The 21076-nt window shown below is 46.7% G+C and overlaps 1 protein-coding gene across 2 annotated transcripts in view; it reads left to right on the forward strand.

Annotated features, from left to right (window-relative positions):
- The window catches only part of LOC117060849 (A.superbus venom factor 1-like), a 59632-nt gene that overhangs the window by 23558 nt on the left and 14998 nt on the right, over positions 1-21076 (forward strand). For both annotated transcript variants that reach the window (XM_033173415.1, XM_033173414.1), the window contains exons 17-29: positions 832-1032; positions 3055-3166; positions 4376-4461; positions 4603-4742; positions 5133-5342; positions 6752-6818; positions 8028-8114; positions 10099-10302; positions 11218-11293; positions 11652-11814; positions 13225-13320; positions 16658-16808; positions 20781-20944. In XM_033173415.1, coding sequence (XP_033029306.1) covers positions 832-1032; positions 3055-3166; positions 4376-4461; positions 4603-4742; positions 5133-5342; positions 6752-6818; positions 8028-8114; positions 10099-10302; positions 11218-11293; positions 11652-11814; positions 13225-13320; positions 16658-16808; positions 20781-20944 — 1757 coding nt within the window. The remainder of the gene's footprint in view (positions 1-831; positions 1033-3054; positions 3167-4375; positions 4462-4602; positions 4743-5132; positions 5343-6751; positions 6819-8027; positions 8115-10098; positions 10303-11217; positions 11294-11651; positions 11815-13224; positions 13321-16657; positions 16809-20780; positions 20945-21076) is intronic.

The following is a 21076-nucleotide window of genomic DNA, read 5'->3' on the forward strand; positions in this document are numbered from 1 at the left end:
TGAGCCACTTGGTCAGAATCAATTCACTCTACAATGGCTAACAAATCAATACTTAGCCTTCAGGCTCCCTAAAATGAAATCCCTCTGAGCAAAGTTTTATTCCCCATCCAACAGCTTCACTCTTTCAAGCATTTCCATATGCCACCCTTTCTCAACTTTTGGGCCTTGGATGTTGTTGGGCTACGATATCTATAATCCCTGACCACTGGTCAAGCTAGCTAGGGATGGGAGTTGTAGTCCATCAACATCTGGTGACCCAAGGCTGAGAAACGCTGCCTTATATGCTCCACCAACTCACCACCATCAGGAGAATCCAAAACAATAACATTCATAGCATTTATTTGCACTAGGGGCTGCACATCTGCTTATCTTGTTCACCAGCCCCACCTACCCCCATCCCCAATCATCCCTGCCCCACTTGCCAACCCTCCCACTTCCTTTACACCTCACTCAACTCCCATCTCCTCACAGTTTACCTTACCCCTCATACCTATGATCTCCAGTCACTGCCACCACTGGAGGGGGGAGACACAGAAAGAATCCCCTCCATTGCTTCTGCCAGTGGCAGCAGTGATGAGAAGGAGAGCATGATAACACCTTCTTGGGCTTCTCACTGGCTGGCCTACCCAACTGCTCACTTGGCCTGCTTATATGCCTCCTTGGACTGCCTGCCTCCTATTGGCAGCCATGCAAACTACAGCATGACAACATCCTTACATTTTTACTATATAATAAGATAACAGCTTTCTTCTGATGCCTGTTATGAGTAGCAGAACAACACTGGTATGGGAAACATTCTTTGATATTTCACATATTGTTTGCATATTTCAGCTGGCCAGTTTCAGAATCGGACACTAAGGAAGTGCTGTGAAGATGGCATGCATGAGAACCCCATGGGCTACAGCTGTGAAAAGCGTATACAATACATTGTGGATCAGACTGAGTGCCAGAATGTTTTCCTTGAATGTTGCCGCTTCATCAGAGACATATTGAATGAGAACGAGCGGGATGAAGAACTGATATTGGCAAGAAGCAAGTAGATTTTTTAATAATAATAATAATAATAATAATAATAATAATAATAATAATAATAATAATAATAATAATAATAATTCAGAGGCACACTATTGGGGAGATGGTAAGTAAGTCTCTCAGAACACTATAGAAGGGCTGCAAAACCTTTTGTTGCTTATGTGATCCCATTGCCCTATCTGACACTTTACATAAGCAGAAAGACTGGGCCCTGGTCTGAGGAGACTGCAGATTTGACAGAAGGGAAGGGAATGAGAGAGGAGTTAAAGGAGTGAAGAGAAGGCAGAAGGACATGAGAAGAGAAGACACAAGGGCATGCACAAATGCAGTTGCACCCTTTTGGACATTGTTTCAGGTGGAGAGGAGCATCTTTAGATTAAACCAAAAGCCTCATAGAAACAGTGGACATTAGGTGTTTGATGGAAAGGAAGTGCCACATAGGTGTTCTGGGAAGGAGTTCAAGGTGTGTGGCGGCTTAGAGTTTAATATAGTCTTGATTTAAGTCTTGTTTATACATGCAGAAAAATTAGTAGAACTCCTGAGGTGGTAGAAAAGACTACTATTTTTTACCTCAAGAGGGTGTGTGTGTGCCATTTTTGAATTTCTTCCCGCTACAAAAACTCCCTGCAAGTTCAGTTGTACCTTGGATCTCAAATGCCTCGTCTCCCGAACAAATCGGCTCCCAAATGACTGAAGTGAGTATTCCAGTTTTCAAATGATTTTCGGAAGCCGAATATCCTGCATAGCTTCCGCGGCTTCCGATTGGCTGCAGGAGTTTCCTGCAGCCAACCAGAAGCCACGCTTTGGTTTCCGAACATTTTGGAAGTTGAACGGACTTCTGGAATGGATTCCGTTCGACTTCTAAGGTACAACTGTACATAATTTTCTACATGCAAAGAGTTCTTAAAAAACAAAACAAAACTCAAGCCAATGGGTATTAAAGAATGTATAAAGCCTCCTGCAGTCTGCAGTGATCTAGCCCATTCTGTCGCCTCAAGAATCTCTTACAGTTTTGCTCAGGGCTTTTTTCCTAGAAAAAGAGGTGCCAGAACCCAAGGTTGTTGAGCTTTTTTTAGGGGGGGGGGAGCACTTCTCTTGTTTGCCCGCTCAACCCAATGCCATGGGATTAAGTTAAAACTTTCACCTCCAATGCACAGCCCTGAGCACTGTGCAAACAATGGAAAGCTCACAGTCAGGACAGATAAAATAAAGTACTTCTTCACACTTTGGCACTTGCTCCTGCAGGGATGGAGTTCTGGCCACCAACCTAGATAGCTTTAACAGTAAAGGTAAAGGTAAAGGGACCCCTGACCATTAGGTCCAGTCATGTCCAACTCTGGGGTTGCGGCGCTCATCTCACGTTACTGGCTGAGGGAGCCGGCATACAGCTTCTGGGTCATGTGGCCAGCATGACTAAGCCGCTTCTGGCGAAACAGAGCAGTGCACGGAAACGCCGTTTACCTTCCCGCCGGAGCGGTACCTATTTATCTACTTGCACTTTTGACGTGGTTTCAAACTGTAACAGAGGATAGGGCAAATTCATGGAGGAGAGGGCTTTCAATGGCTACTAGCCCTAAAGGCTAAGCTCTGCCTCCACAAATGGTGGCAGCAATGGTTCTGAACACAAGTTGCTGAAAACCACAGGAGAGGAGAGGGCCGTTGTGCTTGAATCCTGCTAGCAGGCTTCCCACAGGCTTCTGGTTGGCCACTGTGAGAACAGAATGCTGGACTAGTGGGGCCTGATCCAGGAGGGTTTTCCTTATATCAGTGGCAGGGGCCATAGTGGGGCCTTTGCAGCTGCCCTTCCATAGCAGGACTGTGATGTCCAACAATATGAATGCTGCCAAGGCCATAAGCATTAGCCTGCCAAGCATGTTGAGATGGTGGCCTTTTCCCGAAGCTGCTCTTCTGAATGAGAACGAACCCAGAAGTCAAGTTTTGGGTCTGTTCTGGCCACTTATTGCAGGGATGTCACAGTGACAAAGGCCATTGCATCTAAGTCTTTGTCTCCTGTTTTCCCAGGTGACTTTGAGGATGATTTCTTAGCTGATGAAGACATCACTTCTAGGACTCAGTTTCCAGAGAGCTGGTTATGGCGATCAGAACAGCTGACTGCACCTCCTAATGATCAAGGGTACAAAGCTGTAATGGCTAGGTTCTCCTTTGGAGCCTAGTGTCTGCTCTACATATTTAGGCTGCAATCCTATATCCATTTACTTGTAGCAAATACCATTTAACTCAAGTATACACACACAGTGCAGGAGAGAGAGGATTATGCTGTTTAGCTAGCTTGATAATTCCTTCTTCCCAAAGCTTAGGCATCTTGACAAGATAGTCTTCAACACCTTCACCAAAACCACTGTTCCCAGGATTCTTTAGAGTAGGGGTAACCAATGCGGTTACCTCTAGATGTTGCAGGACTCCAACTCCCATAATCCTCAGCCAGCACTGCCAGTAGTCAGGAATGAAGGGAGTTGTACTCCAAAAACAGCTGCATGGCACCACGTGAGCTAGCCCTACTTTAGGTGAAACTTTGAACGCTAAGCTTGTGTGGAGCCGATATCTATCCATCGCACAATTTGTCAAAGAGGAAGAGCAGGGTGTAAGATGTAGTTTTTATATGAAGGGTGGTGGCTAAAACACTTGGTTCAGAGCAAACACACATGAGGCATGAGGAAAGCCCACCAGAATTGTACCAGTATGGTCTTAGCTGTCTCAGAACTTAGTTCCAGCGGCGGAGTACCATGGGGCCTCCGGAGTGTGCTTGCCTCCTCCCACTCAGCCACCCTACAGCTGGGGGGTAGGCAGCGGGTGGACCGTTTGGGCAGCACGGAGCCTGCATGCGCCCAAGCCACCGCAATTCTTGGGCAGGCACCACGGTGAGTGCCACCCGGCATTTTGTCACCCCCCTCAGTGGTGACACACGGGGCGAACCACACCCACTGCAGCCCCCTTTCTCCGCCCCTGCTTGGTCCCTAGAGCTTTAGGTAAAACCTGGATGGAACTCTTCCAAACTCTGGTCAGATAAACATGGATAAACAAGATAAACAGATAAAACATGGACTGATCACCTCAACATATGTAAGAACAGAGATGACCGAACATGCCTCAATCCATTCCAATATCTATTCACATTTTCATCGGGTATTTTCTATTCCACAGCAACTGAATTATTTTGCATTGAATCTGATGTCTACTGATATGATAATATATGTAATTTTTTTACATAGCACCCAATACACATGCATTATCTTAGCCACCAACAGATATTTGCTTATCCATTATCTTCCCTGTGTAGCAGCTGCACTCAGGTATGACACGGTACCTTTCCCGTTGTTCCTAGGATCTCATCCAAAACAATACCTGTTTACCTGAAGGATTCAATCACCACCTGGGAGGTGCTGGCTGTGAGCATTTCAGACACAAAAGGTGAAGAAGAGCGGGGGGACGGGGACGGGCTGGGGAGATGGTGCCAGGCCACACTCTGCCTTAACAAAAATCTAGGATAGGCAATGTTCAAGTTCTTTTGATTTTTCAACCTGCTTCCTTTCCCGTCGGCCCGCCTTGCAGGGATCTGTGTGGCTGACCCTTACGAGATAACGGTCAGGAAGGACTTCTTCATCGATCTACGGCTACCCTATTCAGTAGTGAGGAATGAACAGGTGGAGATCCGGGCTGTTCTCTACAACTATAGGAGGCGGGATCTCAAGGTAAGCGCAAGCTTTTGGCAGAAGCATTTGATGTTGATGATTTCATGCTTAATTGTGTGTTGCCTGTTTATTTTTACACTGTAACCTGCTCTGGTATTGTTTGTTATGAAATGTGTGTGCACTTCAGTCCGGCTGCAGGGAAATTGCTTTGCAAATCCACACTGTAAGGGGTACTGTGAGTATTTGCAGGGGCCAGGCCCTGAGCTCAGTGAGGAGCTGTGCTTGTCTTGGGGGAGTCAGGTAGCGTTTGAAGGGTAGAAGAGGCTGTTTGCAAGTACCTTTCCTGTCATTAAAGTACACATACTCCCCCCCCACCCAATCACAGACTGAATGATCCCCACCCCGGCCCCCCATTATAATGGATCACTTCATTCTCTCTTTTCTCCTCAGGTGCGGGTGGAGCTGATACACAACCCAGCCTTCTGCAGCGCCTCCACTGCCAAGGAAAAATACCAACAGATGCTCACTATTAAAGGCCAGTCCTCCAGGGCAGTTCCATTTGTGGTCATTCCACTGAAGCTGGGACACCATGACATTGAGGTCAAAGCTGCTGCCTTGGGAGGCGCTGCAGACGGCGTGAAGAAGAAGCTGAAGGTTGTGGTACGTAACAAGTTGTGCAGAGGAAGGGCCACTCAGGTGATCAAGGGTCTGGAAAGCAAGCCTTATTTATGTGGAACGGTTCTGGGCGTTGGGTCTATTTAGCCTGGAAAAGAGGAGACCGAGAGGAGATATGATAGCCAACTTCAAATATCTCAAGGGCTGTCACGTGGAAGAAGGAACAAGCTTGTTTTCTCCTGCCCTGGAGGGTAGGACCTGAACCAATGGCTTCAGGTTACACTCAAGGGGGTTTGCTCTCTAGAACTGAGGGCACATGGAGTCACTCCTTGAGAGAAGGATTGAGTGAGGACATGAGATAGCTTTCTCCCAAGCTAGGCACCATGTTCCCACAATCCATGGCTTCTATTTCTCTCGTGGCCAATTGCAGCTAGGAGTAGGCATGGAGCAGTTTCAGTTTAACTGGGCATTTAGTTTGGAGACAGAGGATGTTTTTTACTCACTCTGAGCCTTTGGGAAGGGATGGTATAGAAAATGAATTGTAAATAAACGGGAGCAACCTTGGAGAGAGAGAGAGGGAGAGTGCATCGCAGGGTGTGCCAGTTGGATTTCCCAAATTTAGATTACTCCTGTAGAGGAGGATGCTTTTCACAAGTACCACAGGGTCTGAAAAGAGCTCTCCCTTCTCCTGATGGGCTCTGTCAGCCAGGGACAAAGCAAGGAGAACCGGCACCCACTGTGGGGTGTCAGGAGGCAGGGCAAACCGCCCTGTGACACATGTGTTTGCACTGTATGTAGGGTGCATGCGTATGCCACACGTAGTGCTGCTGCGCATGTGCCACCAGGCGGTTTGCCGATGGCGCCGCTCGAGTGCCGTATGAAAGGTGGCAGAGGGTGCAGCTGCGGGCGGAGGATTCTCCAAATGTGGCTGCGGCGGGGCGATGGCGGTGGCTTTCGCCGCCATGCCCAGGGGCGGCAGGGAGAACCCACCACGGGGTCCCTTCTTGTCAACCCCTCAGAGATTGCACGCAGGGCGGACTGCCCCCCTCGTCCACCACTGCTGTCAGCTTGCTAGGACACAGGTGGGCTTCCTAGGACATCAGGGCTGACCTAAGAGTTGTTGGAATGGAATCTGTGGCTATCCACCATTGGAATGGAATCTGTGGCAAAGCACCATTAAGGACAGGTTGGTGCTGCCTATGGATGAGGGACCATTGGCCCCAACTCAGGATTGCTACAATGCCTTAGCTACTGTGGATTTCTGGGGCTGACCTGAACCTCTTCCTGTGTTATATCCAGGCACAAACATGTGACTGAGTCATACTGCATTTGCAACAGAAGCTAGATCTGATGCTTATGTTTGCCCTGTCCTGCTGCCTTTTTGAATTGCTCTTTGCTGCCATGTTCAGTAATATTTGCAGTGAGACTCTTTCTGTTCTTTCTTCTTGCCCCAGCCTGAAGGGATACAGAGAAAACTTGTGACTGTCATTGAGCTGGATCCAGCTACGCAAGGGAACAGCGGTAACACTCATTCTTCAGGGCTTCCGTTTTCCTTCTCTTTCTTCATCCCTGGAAAACCACCTCTCTGTTGCCCAGCTCTTTCACTTGCTCACCAGGGAAAACGGGTATCATTTTGTCTAGAAGATTTCAGATGGGAGTTCTTTTCTCTTGCGGAGATTGTTCTGAGCACAGAGGAAGGCATTTCTATGTAAGGGGAGGAGCTCGCCGGCAGATTAATAGGTACCGCTGCGACAGAAGGTAAACGGCGTTTCCAAGCGCTCTGACTTCCATCACAGTGTCCCATTGCGCCAGAAGCGGTTTAGTCCTGCTGGCCACATGACCCGGAAAGCTGTCTGTGGACAAACGCCGGCTCCCCTGACTTGAAAGCGAGATGAGCGCCACAACCCCATAGTTGCCTTTGACTGGACTGAACCGTCCAGGGCATATTTTGCTCGCAGAAGGTCCTAGGAACTGTCCACGGAGTTCCCAGTTGAAAGGATCAGTTAGCAGGTGATAGGGAAAGACTTGTGCCAGAGAAGGTGGAGAGCTGCTACGAGTCAGAGCAGGCAACATTGGGCTGGATGGAAAGATAGTTTGACTAAATCCATTGCCCTTCTATACCCATGTTCCCTTTTAGCTTGATAATGCCCCGACAGGGCTTTGTTGTATACATATAGTAAGGTAAAGGTAAAGGGACCCCTGGCCATTAGGTCCAGTCGTGTCCGAATCTGGGGTTGCGGCGTTCATCTCGCATTACCGGCCGAGAGCCGGCGTACAGCTTCCAGGTCATGTGGCCAGCATGACAAAGCCACTTCTGGCGAACCAGAGCAGCGCATGGAAACACCATTTACCTTCCCGCAAGTAGACCTATTTATCTACTTGCACTTTGACATGCTTTCGAACTGCTAGGTGGGCAGGAGCTGGGACCGAGCAACGGGAGCTCATCCTGTCGCGGGGATTAGAACCGCTGACCTTCTGATCAGTAAGCCCTAGGCTCTGTGGTTTAACCCACAGCGCCACTTGCATCCCAACGCATATAGTAGGTACACAGACTATAATGTGTGAACACCCCCCTAGTTTTCTATGAAGTTCCGGCGTGGAACCTCTGGTTTAATGCCACTTTTAGAAATTGATGTGGAAAAGCAACACCAAAACAGTTTAATAGTGAAACAACAAGCAACTAATGTTTCTGCCTCCTTGTAATTTCCCTCTTTTTTCTCTCTCTTTCAGATGGAGTCCAGGAATATCAGGTCAAAGCTAGGAGTTTAGAAGATATCATTCCTGGCACAGATCCTGAGACCAAAATTACTGTTCAAGGTAAGCACTAGTTACAGTAGTGGCCAAAATTGTTGGAAACCTTTTGGGAAAAGTGTATTTCTGAGGTTTGATGGCTCATAACACCACTTTCTTTTGGAGTAATACCATAAAATTATATATCAATGGAAAGATAATTTAATGAAGAATGTAATGCAATTATCTGTATTCTATCAAAGATTATAGCCAAATAACCAGAAAAAGGAAGCACAACTTGCTTAGGTTGATATGCAGTAGCTTTCCTTCATTTAAACCTCAGAAATACACTTTCCCCTAAAGGTATTTGACCATTAGTGTGCTTTGACATGCAGAAGTCTAGGCTTGCAGAACTGAAAACGATCAAAATGCCACCCTGATTTGCCCCCTGCAGCAAACCACCACCCCCAGGAATATGCTCCTGGGCACAAGCCCTCCGAGAATTTCTGAAGTGATAGACCATACAGCCGGCAGAGTCTCCTCTGCTGATCTCAGTGAGTGTGGCAGGTGGAAAAAAAGCTTTAAGGCTTTCAAGGGAATAACCCTTGAATTAGGCTTGGGAGCTAATTATACCAGCCCTTGATGCAAAGGGGACAAGGCCAGCAGAAAAGAAAACTAGCTGGAAAAAGGAGGCAAGTCTGCAAAGAGCTGTCCGTATGTACTGGTGGGTTTTATTAGGTAGGTGAGGGAATATAATTAACTATATTTCATTCCCCTACAGACCTGTGTGTGTGTGTGTGTGTGTGTGTGTGTGTGCAGACAGAAAGGATCTGCTTACCACTTGCATTTAAGAGCATGAGGCTGAGCAGTGTTTAAATCCCATCTCCTGTGGTTTAATTGAAAGCATAGGAATTAGCCGCTGGGCTGATCTCCTACTATGTTGCCCCAAATGTCAAAGAAACAGGCTACAGACTGAAATATAAGTTTAAAGCTTACAGTTTACTCACAGTCCAGCATTTGTCCTTAGAAACAACAGCAATAAAAATAAATGCAGGTAAAATACTTGTGTTTACAACAATAACAGCTTCAGGTATGGGCCTTGTAATAAGAAAAAATTCTGCCCTTATTCCCTTATGGGGTACACAAGAGCCCTTGCAAAGTCCTTTGCAGGTTCTCCATTGGTAGGAGTAAAAAAACAGAGGCCAACCAGAGAAGACTGAGAAGCAAAGCAGCTAGTAAGCTCGATCTTTATTGAAGCTGTTGCAACAACGGTGTTTCTCAGGGAAAAAGACCCAGAACAATGCAGCCATGTTCTTATAAAGACATTTCAAAATCCCTCCTGGAGTCTAGCCCACCCCCAGAAATATAATCCAATCACAGAAGAGGTGTAACCCAAGACCACCACCATTCAGAGCTACATCACAAAATGAGAGGGTCAGAGGAGGTGACTTGGGAATTTTCCACACCTGTGCCATCTCTCCTTGACCCCTCCCAGACACACATTTCTGCAAAACAAAAGGTTTCCTGCCCTGGCCAGTAGGGCTAATGGCTGTCCTCAGGCAGAGCCTTTTCACCTCCTCCCTGCAGATGAAAACACTTGGCCAGCTAGGAGTCAAAATGGAGTGAGGCCTGTCTTTCTGTGCTGTTTTCAGACATGTGGCCTTTTTTGTTTGGTACATTAATAACAATTATTATATATATATATGAAAGACCTTAAAATTCTTACAACAACCTAATGCTGGAGCAAGTGGGAAGACGTCTGTCTCCGTTGCTGATTGAATAGAGGGGGGGGGAGTAGGAAATACTTCATTGTTTTTTCTTTCCTCCCAGGAGCGGAGCAGGAAATGATATCACACAGAGCCTTCTCTACCAATTACCTTTCTATGGTCTGAGTCTGTCTATCAGCAACGCAGCTCTGTGGTCATAACCCATTCACATGCTAACTTGCCAGAAAATGCATGGTTAGATTTGACGGCTTATCTCCCAACACTTACAATCCAGCAAGCCCAAGATTGCAACCCACACTGCATGCTTGGGTTCACATGTCTGCTATCATTCTTTTTGTGGCCAGGAGACCCCGTGGCTCAGATTGTTGAAGACTCAATTGATGGGACCAAACTGAAGCACCTCATTGTAACGCCCTCTGGCTGTGGGGAGCAGAACATGATCACCATGACGCCATCGGTTATTGCCACCCACTACCTTGACACCACAGGGCAGTGGGAGAAGCTTGGGGTGGATCGCCGCTCTGATGCAGTCAATCAGATCATGCAAGGTAAGACAATCGGGTGTCTCCAGAGCTGTTCCTTTTCCAGCTTGTGCAAAGGTCTGTCCATGGCTTCTTGAGTTGTTCATCCATAGAAACACTGAGTTCAGGACCCTCCTAGATCAAGAGTGCCACCCTTGTGACATCCCTCCTCCTCGCTGGCCGCCCCGGCCGCAGGGAGAAAAGCCCTTAAAAAAAAAGAAAACATGTCCCCACTGGTAATGGCCTCTTAAAAATTTCTAAAGGTTACTTGAGTTGCCTCCATACCCATTTACAAGGTTAGGAATTTTATCTCCCTTTTTTCTCATCTGGAGAATCCTAAGATAACATGAAGAAAAAACTGCCTATTTCTCAACTGCCTATGCCTCATAGTGGCGGTGCCTATTCTGCTCTGTGTTAAGATCTTGATGGGGCCAAGCAACCCTGTTCCTCAACTGGTGTTCTGCCGAAGCTACAAAGAGACCAGAAGGGAATAAGAAGATGAAGAAGAGTTTGGATTTGATATCCCGCTTTATCACTACCCTAAGGAGCCTCAAAGCGGCTCACATTCTCCTTTCCCTTCCTCCCCCACAACAAACACTCTGTGAGGTGAGTGGGGCTGAGAGACTTCAAAGAAGTGTGACTAGCCCAAGGTCACCCAGCAGCTGCATGTGGAGGAGAGGAGACGTGAACCCGGTTCACCACATTACGAGTCTACCACTCTTAACCACCACACCACACTGGCTCTCTGGAAAGCTGAAAAGGACACAAGGAAAAAGGCATGTGCAAAGGAAGAGCAGATGAGGCAGTGCAGCGATTAAATAAAAGGGGGATGGAGCAAAGTTTCTTTCTGTGCAGGGCGAGTGCCAGTTGCCTGTCTGGATGCATTCGTCTAAGCAGCTGGAGCAGCATTTCAGAGTTTTGTTTCTCTTCCTCCCTTTCTAGGTTATACCCAGCAGATGACATACAAGAAAGAAGACCACTCCTATGCTGCCTTTAAAAACCGCAAAAGCAGCACTTGGTAAAGGCAGCACTCGTATGGCAGTATATATCACTGATGGGCTTTCCAAATGTTGATTGTGGCCTGATGACACGGACAAGGTCCTTTCAGCAATGCAGCCGATAATGGGTCTCCTCAATTGTTCCCCCTCTTGGCTTATTAAAACTTGGTATCTGAAGAAGTGTGCATGCACACGAAAGCTCATACCAAGAACAAACTTAGTTGGTCTCTAAGGTGCTACTGGAAATTGTAATTAAGAAACTTGTAATTACTACATTGTAATTAAGAAACTTGCCCCGTAATTAATTTGTTAGCCTTTAGGGGGCCCAACATGTTACTCCTGTTTAATAGTGTAGCTGATGCTTCGTATTCTCTGCAGGCTAACGGCTTATGTCATAAAAATCTTTGCCATGGCTTCCGGAATAGTATCTTCTGTTGACAACAGAATCCTCTGTGGAGGTGTGAAGTGGCTGATTCTGGAGAAGCAGAAACCAGATGGAATTTTCCATGAAGATGCTCCTATGATCCATGGAGAAATGCAGGTGTGCTTTCTTTCTGCTACTAATGCTGCTTGACTTGAATAGAATCATAGAACTGTTAGGATATTCGTGCAGGCCGAGCTGCAAAAGCAGCAGCGAGGCTGGTATGACTTGTGTTTTTCCCATGAGAAAGACAGGTGTTTCGCCTGCTTTCTCAACCATGTGATGTTACTGTATATCTTTACTTTCACTTTCAGTTCTGGCTCGAGAGATGCTAGGTGCGTTATGCACAGCTCTGACTTACTGAGCTGGCAAGCAGAGACACACTCTGCATCTTATCTACAATAAAATAGTTCAGCCTTAATGGCTTGTGTGTGTTGTTCTTCACTCTGGGGAACAATCGTATATCAATGTGCCACTGGACTCGAGTAGCCAGGAGTGCACCCAGGCTTCGTCCCTGCCTGGGGGTTCAGTCTCACAACTTGCCCCAGTGGGACATTTGCTAACAAGAACTGTAAAGCTAAAAGGGGATCCCAAGGGTCATTTAGCCCAACCCCCTACAATGCAGGAATCTCAACTAAAGCATCCGTGACAGCTGACCACCCAACCTCTGCTTACAAGCTTAAAAGCCTCCAGTGAAGGAGGAATACCTTTATTGGCACGAAAGTGAGGTTGCGATGGACAAGAGGCCGTTATAATCGCAACCACATGGGGCAGCAGAACCACCAAGAAGGCCCCCTCTGCCAGTCCTAACATCCGATAGCCTCTTAGATCAGGCATGTCTAAAGTCTGTTTATGCGGCCCCTGTGGCATTTTATTAGTGGGGTCAAACAAGCTCAGCAAGTTCAACCCTAAAAAAAGCTCAACAATTCTGGTCAGCCCTCACGAATGGTCACTTCATCAAATCTGGCTTAGATACATAATCTGTGTTGGTGCACAGAGAGATGGTGGAGAGATGGCAGAGAGATGGCGGTACGCTTTCTTTCTGCTGCTTGTCCTTTTGGATAACAAATCCATGTATTTTCTGGTTCCTAATTCAGAAGAATCAGTTAATAGACTGTACTGTATTGCAGGCAGGTGGTCCCTCAAGCCTTTTGTCCGATGACAGTTTCTTGCAGGCCAGGTTCTTTATAGAGGGGTTCACAAAGAGGACGTGGTGGTGAGACACACCAGTGCCTACCACTGCCGCTACGTTACTTTCCTGTAGTGCTATCGTGCAAACCACAAAGGCAAATAGCTTCCCATGGGATATGCAATCTGCAAAAGATGGGGGAAAGCGGAAGACATGTATGTCTTTTAAAATCCTTTGGGTTCTTAATTTTCTAAGCTTGTCAAAATTCTGGCTTGCTTCCCCTGCCTCCACACCACTCCCCAACTGCCTGTACTTCTGAGCTATGTTTTTGGTGGGAGATCTGTTTGTGTGAACCAAACACATCCAATTGTTCTTGCCCACCCCCCTCTGCTTCCTTCCAGGGAGGTTATAAGGGCGCTGAACCAGAAGTGTCATTAACAGCTTTCGTCCTGATTGCATTGTTGGAGTCCAAAGACATCTGCAAGGATCAAGTCAATGTAAGTACCTGTCCACCCATAACAGTCCTGTTTCCACATCTCTGAGTTTTGGCTGGCAGGGAGGTGAGAGAGGACTCCATTGTTAACTGCTGCTGTTAACTTTATTTAATGGTGTGTGTTTTTTAAACTTTTGTAAGCAGCATTGAGTTTTTCCATTTCTTTTTTTTTAATAATAATTTTTATTCATTTTATCCAATATAACAAAACAAACACACAACAACAAAAGCAAAACATAATATAAACAGTTAAACACAACAATAAAATATACTATTTTTATCTAATTTTCTTAACATCTTAATGGAACTTCCTCCAGTCTTCCCTTCCTGGTTTCCATTTTAACTCCTATTTTAAGCAGGTTCATCTTCATATTTAATTTTCCTACCTCTTATTATCCATTTAATCAATTATTCATTTTATAACCCATTCTTGCCTATTTTCTTAACTATCATATTTATTTTACTCCATCCTTCTTCTTCTTCTTTTCTACTATTAATAGTGCTTCCAGGAACCCCTAGGTATATCCTCTGAATTTCTTATCTTAAACCTTGAAATCATATATTCATTAACTTTTATAATTTTCCAATTTTCTGACTCCCCCCCCCCAGTCTCGCAATTCCGCTGACAGATCATATTCCCCAACCCCTCTTCCTACCAGCAGCTTCTCCCCCCCGCATCCCAGCGAATTTCTTAAAAACCCTCATTTAGAATCGTTCTCGTTTTTTACACCATACCTAAAAGATTTATAACCTAAATCCTTCTCAATTTTCCAACAATCCAGTTCAAATCCATACTAACCTATTTAGAGAGAAATATTCACTTTTTCAACCCACACCACTCCTGGAAATTCCCCAGACCCACAAGTCTCCCAATAAAGTCTGCTGCCTTTCTCTCTTCTTTTGGGCAAATCTGTCCTCTTTATCAGCATCCTCCTTTAGGTAAGCTCCTTTTAGACCAGTTGGCAAGCAGCTCCTTCTTCTTGTTTGTTGCTCTTTCCTTTGGAATAAATCTATGACAGGCTTCAGCTCCTTGAATTTTCTTAACAAATCAATGTCAGCTTCATTCTCCAAAACTGCAGCTGTGCAGTCCTCCCTTACATTTACAGGGAGATAGCCGTGTTTGTCTGCCATAGTCAAAACAAAATAAATAAATAAATAAATAAATACCCCTCCCCACTCTCTCACTATATATAAGGGTCTGGTGACTTCTGTTTCAGTGTATCTGAAGAAGTGTGCATGCACACGAAAGCTCATACCAAGAACAAACTTAGTTGGTCTCTAAGGTGCTACTGGAAGGATTTTTTATATTTTTTATATTTTTTATTTTCTTCTCCCTTACATCGTTAGCATCTTTTTTTATTATTGTTCCTCTCATTTGATAGTTGTGATTCTTCATTTCCAAAATCCAAGTTGACTTTTAACATCCGGTTGGACGTTTTCCAGGTCTGTGAAATTCCATGCAATAATTCTAAAGCCTTCTCCTTGAAAGAGGCAGACCATCTTTCCTTTGTCATTTTATTCAAGATCAAAAAAATTCTCTTTGGCCATAACAGGAAGTCAAACAATAAGAAGTCCCCACAGTCAGACTATTGTTTGCACCAGTTTACAGTATTTACTGTGAGCATTCCACCCTACTTATTGAGAGCAAACTTAATCCAAGCTGACAAATAGATTCTTTGTAACAACTTAATATCAGTCCTGCAAACTTTGAATTTTCCGGGTTGAAAAAGATGATACTTTCTTTCAAATTGTCTTAGTACTAACTTAAAGAGAGCTCGCTGTTCTGCCCTGGGTCACCGCTTTCAGAGCAGGGATGGCTCTTGTCAAATTCCCTTTTGCTGACAGCGGTTGCACCGCCAGTGGGGGAGGTGGGCAGGGGCGTAGGAAGGTAAATTGGTACCCGGGGGCAAAAACATTTTGTCCCCCCCCCCCGAGGCATAGGAAGGTCAGGTGGTACCCGGTACGGAAAATTTCTTGTCAAACCCCCCATTGATTCCCCCCCCCCGCAAAAATGGTTTTACGTTATTTCATATTTTCTTACAAAAGAAAAATAACAAATAATAATAATACTAAAAAACTTTTATTTATATCCCACCCTCCCAAGTGAACAGCAATTTTGGTGGAGGAGGGTCAAGATATTAACTGATATGCATGAAATTTCATATATAGCTATATAATCCCTAGTATAGTAAGATAAGACCTTCAGAGCAGGCATTTAAAAAAAAAAAATCACAAAAAATTCGAAAAAAATGTCAATTAAAAAAAAACATGTTCCTTGATAATTTGTCACCCCCTCCATTATGTAACCTGGGGCGGCCCCCCCGCCCCCTTGCTACGGCCCTGGAGGTGGGCTGTAAAATTTAACGACCCTCAAGTCACAGGGATCAATTTAACAAACAAACAATGCCTCTCCTCCTCCCTGCAGGAGGTAAGGCTTCCAAAGCGCTCAGAAAGAAAGTTCTAAAGTTTTTACAGCTTTTAAGGTTCCCGGTAATGGCGACTGCCTCTAGGTCCCCAGTGGAGGAGATTGGCTTCCGTTTTTAGATCTCCCCGTGTCCAGATTCTTAAAGATCCAAATCAAAATTTTACTCACGCTTTTTCTTAACTTCTTATTTCCTTTTTTAAACGAAAAATCCACCTCTAACTGCCGCCAGCCCTGAAGCTTGTGTGAAGAAGCTAGTGATGTCTGTCCTCAGTGCCAAGAAGCTCCGATTCCTCACTCTCGGCTTGCTCCCGTGGGGGCTTTGCTGGGGAGGGGACAGGGAGTCCCCCAAAAAAGGCACCCGCTGGATCCTCACGTCCTCAGAACGCTCTATCTGAGTTTTTTTTTCCGGGGGCCCTGCAGCGCTTTTGCAGGTTTCCCCTCGCTTTTCCCACACAAGAATCCCGGAGCCCCGAGATTCCTCGACCGGCCAGCAGTGCGGTGAATCGGAAGTCCGTTTTTCCATTTCTTTGGGAGTAAGAAAGGTGGGAAGATAAATTTGTAAATAAGATTCTGGCTGGAGTCAGCTGGAGCAGAGGCTGCTCTATGAGGATCTGATGCCTGTTGTGGAAGTGACTGTTTGCTGCTCCTCTGATCTGTTTGTATATTTATAAATAACACAGATTTTAGAAAGGTTCCCTGAATCTCATTTGCTTTTCTCAACCAATTAAGACTGGGCTCAGTAGTGCTGCCCCTGGAGCTTTTCATTGCTAAGAAGAGCAGGAGGACATCGCATTATCTTTGCATGAAATACATAACGTCTGCAGTTGTTCTCCCAAACACTCCTACAGTGGGCGGGGTACAAATAATAAATTATTATTATTATTATTACAGTGTATATTTTGTCCCTTTTACCCAGATTCTAGAGAGCAGCATCAACAAAGCTTCTGAGTATTTATTAAGACAATATGAGACGTTGCAAAGACCTTACACCGTGGCCCTCACGGCTTATGCTTTAGCCCTGGCAGGAAGGCTTAATGATGACGGGGTACTCATGGCAGCATCAAGAGGTATGTTTGTTGCAGCACACACAATGCAAGAAGAAACATGGTCAGGTTTTGAAGATGAGCTGTTCATGCAAGGAGCATCTTGGAAGACTTCTAGGAAGGAGGACAGTGGTACCAGCCAAGCCAAAAGCAGCCTCTAAGTGGCTACCCTGTGGGAACTGGGAATGCTCTCCAGAGTCCCCAGAGTAGTGCATCAGTACCAAGGGAGTATATCCTGCTTCCATGCACCCTTCCCTCTCCCTCATGGCTGCCTTGTTCCTTCTGCTGTTGGGGAGAAATGGAAAGGTTGTGTCTGCAGAGCAGCAAGAGAAGGAAAGGGACCCCATGGTGGTTGTGGGTGCCAAATGAAGCCAAATTTATTGTGCATACTATGTACAGTGCAGAGCTAAAAGTTCATGTCTGTATCAACCGACGGCAGAATCCGGGAATGGCCCCTTCCGGTTCTGACCCCAACAAAAGGGTTTCGATATACGGAATCCCTGCCTTCCCTCTTTGCCCCCGCCACTTAATGGATCCAAATGGTTTCCAGAGAGTGGTAGGGGATACTTTATCCCATGTTGATGGCCTTTCAGCCGATTCCCTGGTGGCCCGCTGGAATGTGGAGCTAACCAGGGCTATTGACTGTTTGGCTCCGAAGCGCCCTCTCCGGTTGCATGGAGCCCGGACAGCCCCGTGGTTTTCCCCGGAGCTGAGGGCGATGAAACAATCGTTGAGACGGCTAGAGCGCCGGTGGCAGAAAACCCATTCTGAATCCGACCGAACACAGGTTAGAGCTCAACGTCGAGCCTACCAAGTGGCGATAGCGACGGCAAAGAAGACTTTCTTCACCGCCTCTATTGCATCTGCGGAAAATAGCAGCAGGAGACTCTTTCAGGTGGTTCGGAATCTATCGGAGCCACCTTCATCATCGGGGCCTGGTAGGGACCCCAAGATCTCCTGCAATGCGTTTGCAAAGTTTTTTGCGGATAAAATCGCTCAGATTCGGAAAGAGATAGACTCCACCGTGGGAGCAGGGCCAGGGCGGGAGAGTGCCAGAGTCCTGTCTAGTCCAGTTGCGTGGGATCAATTTCAGTCTGTTACCTCCGAGGATGTGGACAGGCTGCTTGGACGAGTGAAACCAACCACCTGTCTCCTTGATCCTTGCCCATCCTGGCTTATAAAAGCTAGCCGGGAGGGGCTGGGCGATGGGCTGCGCGGGGTGGTGAATGCTTCCCTCTGTGAGGGAGCCTTCCCAGCCCCGCTGAAAGAGGCGGTCATTAAACCGCTTCTTAAAAAAACATCTTTAGACCCGGCCAATATGGCCAACTATCGCCCAGTCTCAAATCTACCATTCTTGGGCAAGGTGATTGAGCGAGTGGTTGCTGAACAACTCCAGGCACGCCTGGAAGAAGCGGACCATTTGGATCCCTTCCAATCGGGATTCAGGCCTCACCATGGGACTGAAACCGCCTTGGTTGCGCTGGTCGATGATCTCCGGCGGGCTAGGGACAAAGGCGAGAGCTGTTTCCTAGTTCTGCTGGATCTCTCAGCGGCCTTTGACACCATTGACCATAACATCCTTCTAGACCGGCTAGAGGGGTTGGGAGCTGGAGGCACTGTTATACAGTGGTTCCGCTCCTTCCTCCTGGGCCGTGTTCAGAAAGTGGTGGTGGGGGATGAGTGTTCAGACCCCTGGGCTCTCACTTGTGGGGTGCCTCAGGGTTCTGTCCTCTCCCCCATGCTTTTTAATATCTATATGAAGCCGCTGGGAGAGATCATCAGGGGGTTTGGGCTGGGTGTTCATCAGTATGCAGATGATACCCAGCTCTACCTCTCTTTCAAATCAGAACCAGTGAAGGCCGTGAAGGTCCTGTGTGAGTGCCTGGAGGCAGTTGGAGGATGGATGGCGGCTAACAGATTGAGGTTGAATCCTGACAAGACAGAAGTACTGTTTTTGGGGGACAGGAGGAGGGCAGGTGTGGAGGATTCCCTGGTCCTGAATGGGGTAACTGTGCCCCTGAAGGACCAGGTGCGCAGCCTGGGAGTCATTTTGGACTCACAGCTGTCCATGGAAGCGCAGGTTAATTCTGTATCCAGGGCAGCTGTCTACCAGCTCCACCTGGTACGCAGGCTGAGACCCTACCTGCCCGCGGACTGTCTCACCAAGGTGGTGCATGCTCTGGTTATCTCCCGCTTGGACTACTGCAATGCGCTCTATGTGGGGCTACCTTCGAAGGTGACCCGGAAACTGCAATTAATCCAAAATGCGGCAGCTAGACTGGTGACTGGGAGTGGCCGCCGGGACCACATAACACCGGTCCTGAGAGATCTGCATTGGCTCCCAGTACGTTTCCGAGCACAATTCAAAGTGTTGGTGCTGACCTTTAAAGCCCTAAACGGCCTCGGTCCTGTATACCTGAAGGAGCGTCTCCACCCCCATCATTCAGCCCGGACACTGAGATCCAGCGCCGAGGGCCTTCTGTCGGTTCCCTCACTGCGAGAAGCAAAACTACAGGGAACCAGGCAGAGGGCCTTCTCGGTAGTGGCGCCCGCCCTGTGGAACGCCCTCCCATCACAGGTCAGGGAAATAAACAACTACCTGACATTCAGAAAAAACCTGAAGGCAGCCCTTTTTAGGGAAGTTTTTAATGTTTGATATTTTTGTATTTGATTTCTGTTGGAAGCCGCCCAGAGTGGCTGGGGAAATCCAGCCAGATGGGCGGGGTACAAATAATAATAATAATAATAATAATAATAATAATAATAATAATTTGCGTTTCACCCCTCTACGCATTTGGGGCGACGGAAATGGCGTGTCCCCCTGCTCACCCTCTGAGCGAGAGGAGTGCAGAGCCTCTCCAACATCCCCAGAGCCTTGGCTCTTCAGCCCCTGGGTGGCCTGCCCCTCCCCACTAGAGACGTCGCCGCTGCCTCCGCTGAAAGAGGAAGTGCTACTGTCCAGGTGGGGGTGGGGCTCTCTGTAGCACCCCGAGAGCCCTTCCACCACCCTGCGCTGAGCCTGGGACAGTTCCCTGACAGCAGGCAAGGGGCAGAAGCAATGTTTCAGTCCCAGACTCTAAGTTTATGGAATCACTGTGTAAAGCCTGAAAAAGAATGGCTGGAATGCTTTGTGGATGAGCCTCAGGGCTGTCTTTTAATTGTTGCTGGCTTCTTCCTTTAAACAAGGGAGGTGGACTAGAGTTACGGTTGCCCTACTCTTGTGTAGGACCCTGGTAAAAACACATGTCCGACTGGCATGTTCTCTCCCTCCTGGTCTGTCGTTCGGGAGCTTCAAAAGGTTTATTCAGCCCAAACTTCACAGCTACTGATGCCAAGAAGCATCAGCACACTTATGATCCTGCAGAGTATTTGCAGTTCGTGTAACAGAACCAATAGCTCAGCATGTTGGCTAATCTACTTTTATTTACATATAATACACTTGGAGGATTCTGACCTCGCTCCTTCCTCTTTCTCATCAGACAGCAAGAGAAAGAGAAACAAAGGACAATAGTCCCACTTCACGGAACACAGTAACACAAACATCCTGTCTCTGTCACTTCCCACACTGTGACAACAATCTCATGACTGCAAACACAGAGCAAGAATCCTAACACCAGTTGGCCCTTGGGATCCCTTCCAATTCCCTTCTAATTCTAGCATTCTATGACAAACGGATATTTTATTTCTTGCCCTGTTAGCGAACCTGACTGGTTTTCAAAATTCTGTGACTCATTAATCCTCTTCCATAGCTGATGTAAATTTGTTCATAAACATACCATAGCATCACAGCATCTTGGCCCAATGGCTGGGGGTGGGGAGAGGATGCTTGCAGGCAAGTGAGAGGTGACAGACAGTTTTTAATTTATATTGTATTATGTAGTACATTGAAAATCTCTTAATGGAAACTGGTGGGAATTGGGTGGGTCCTTAGGACATTGAGCTCATTTGCCCACTGGGATCTGTTTAATGAGGATCTGTTTCATTGCTGATATATAGGTAAGAATCGTTGGGAGGAATATAAGGCTCACACATACAACATCGAAGGCACATCCTATGCTCTGCTGGCCTTGTTGAAAATGAGGAAGTTTGATGCTGTTGGTGCCATAGTCAAATGGCTGACAAAGCAGAAGCATTATGGAGGGACATATGGACAAACCCAGGTGATTGTTTGCTTTATTCTCCTTCTGCTTAAAGACTAAACTGTAGCCTGCATTTGTGACCTAGTTTTGAGCGAAGTGATCAGCCTGTGTCTGGCCAATACCACTTTAAGTTGCCGGTGGGGTGACCTCCAT

This window comes from Lacerta agilis, chromosome 16 (assembly GCF_009819535.1).
Source record: "Lacerta agilis isolate rLacAgi1 chromosome 16, rLacAgi1.pri, whole genome shotgun sequence".
NCBI lineage: Eukaryota > Metazoa > Chordata > Lepidosauria > Squamata > Lacertidae > Lacerta > Lacerta agilis.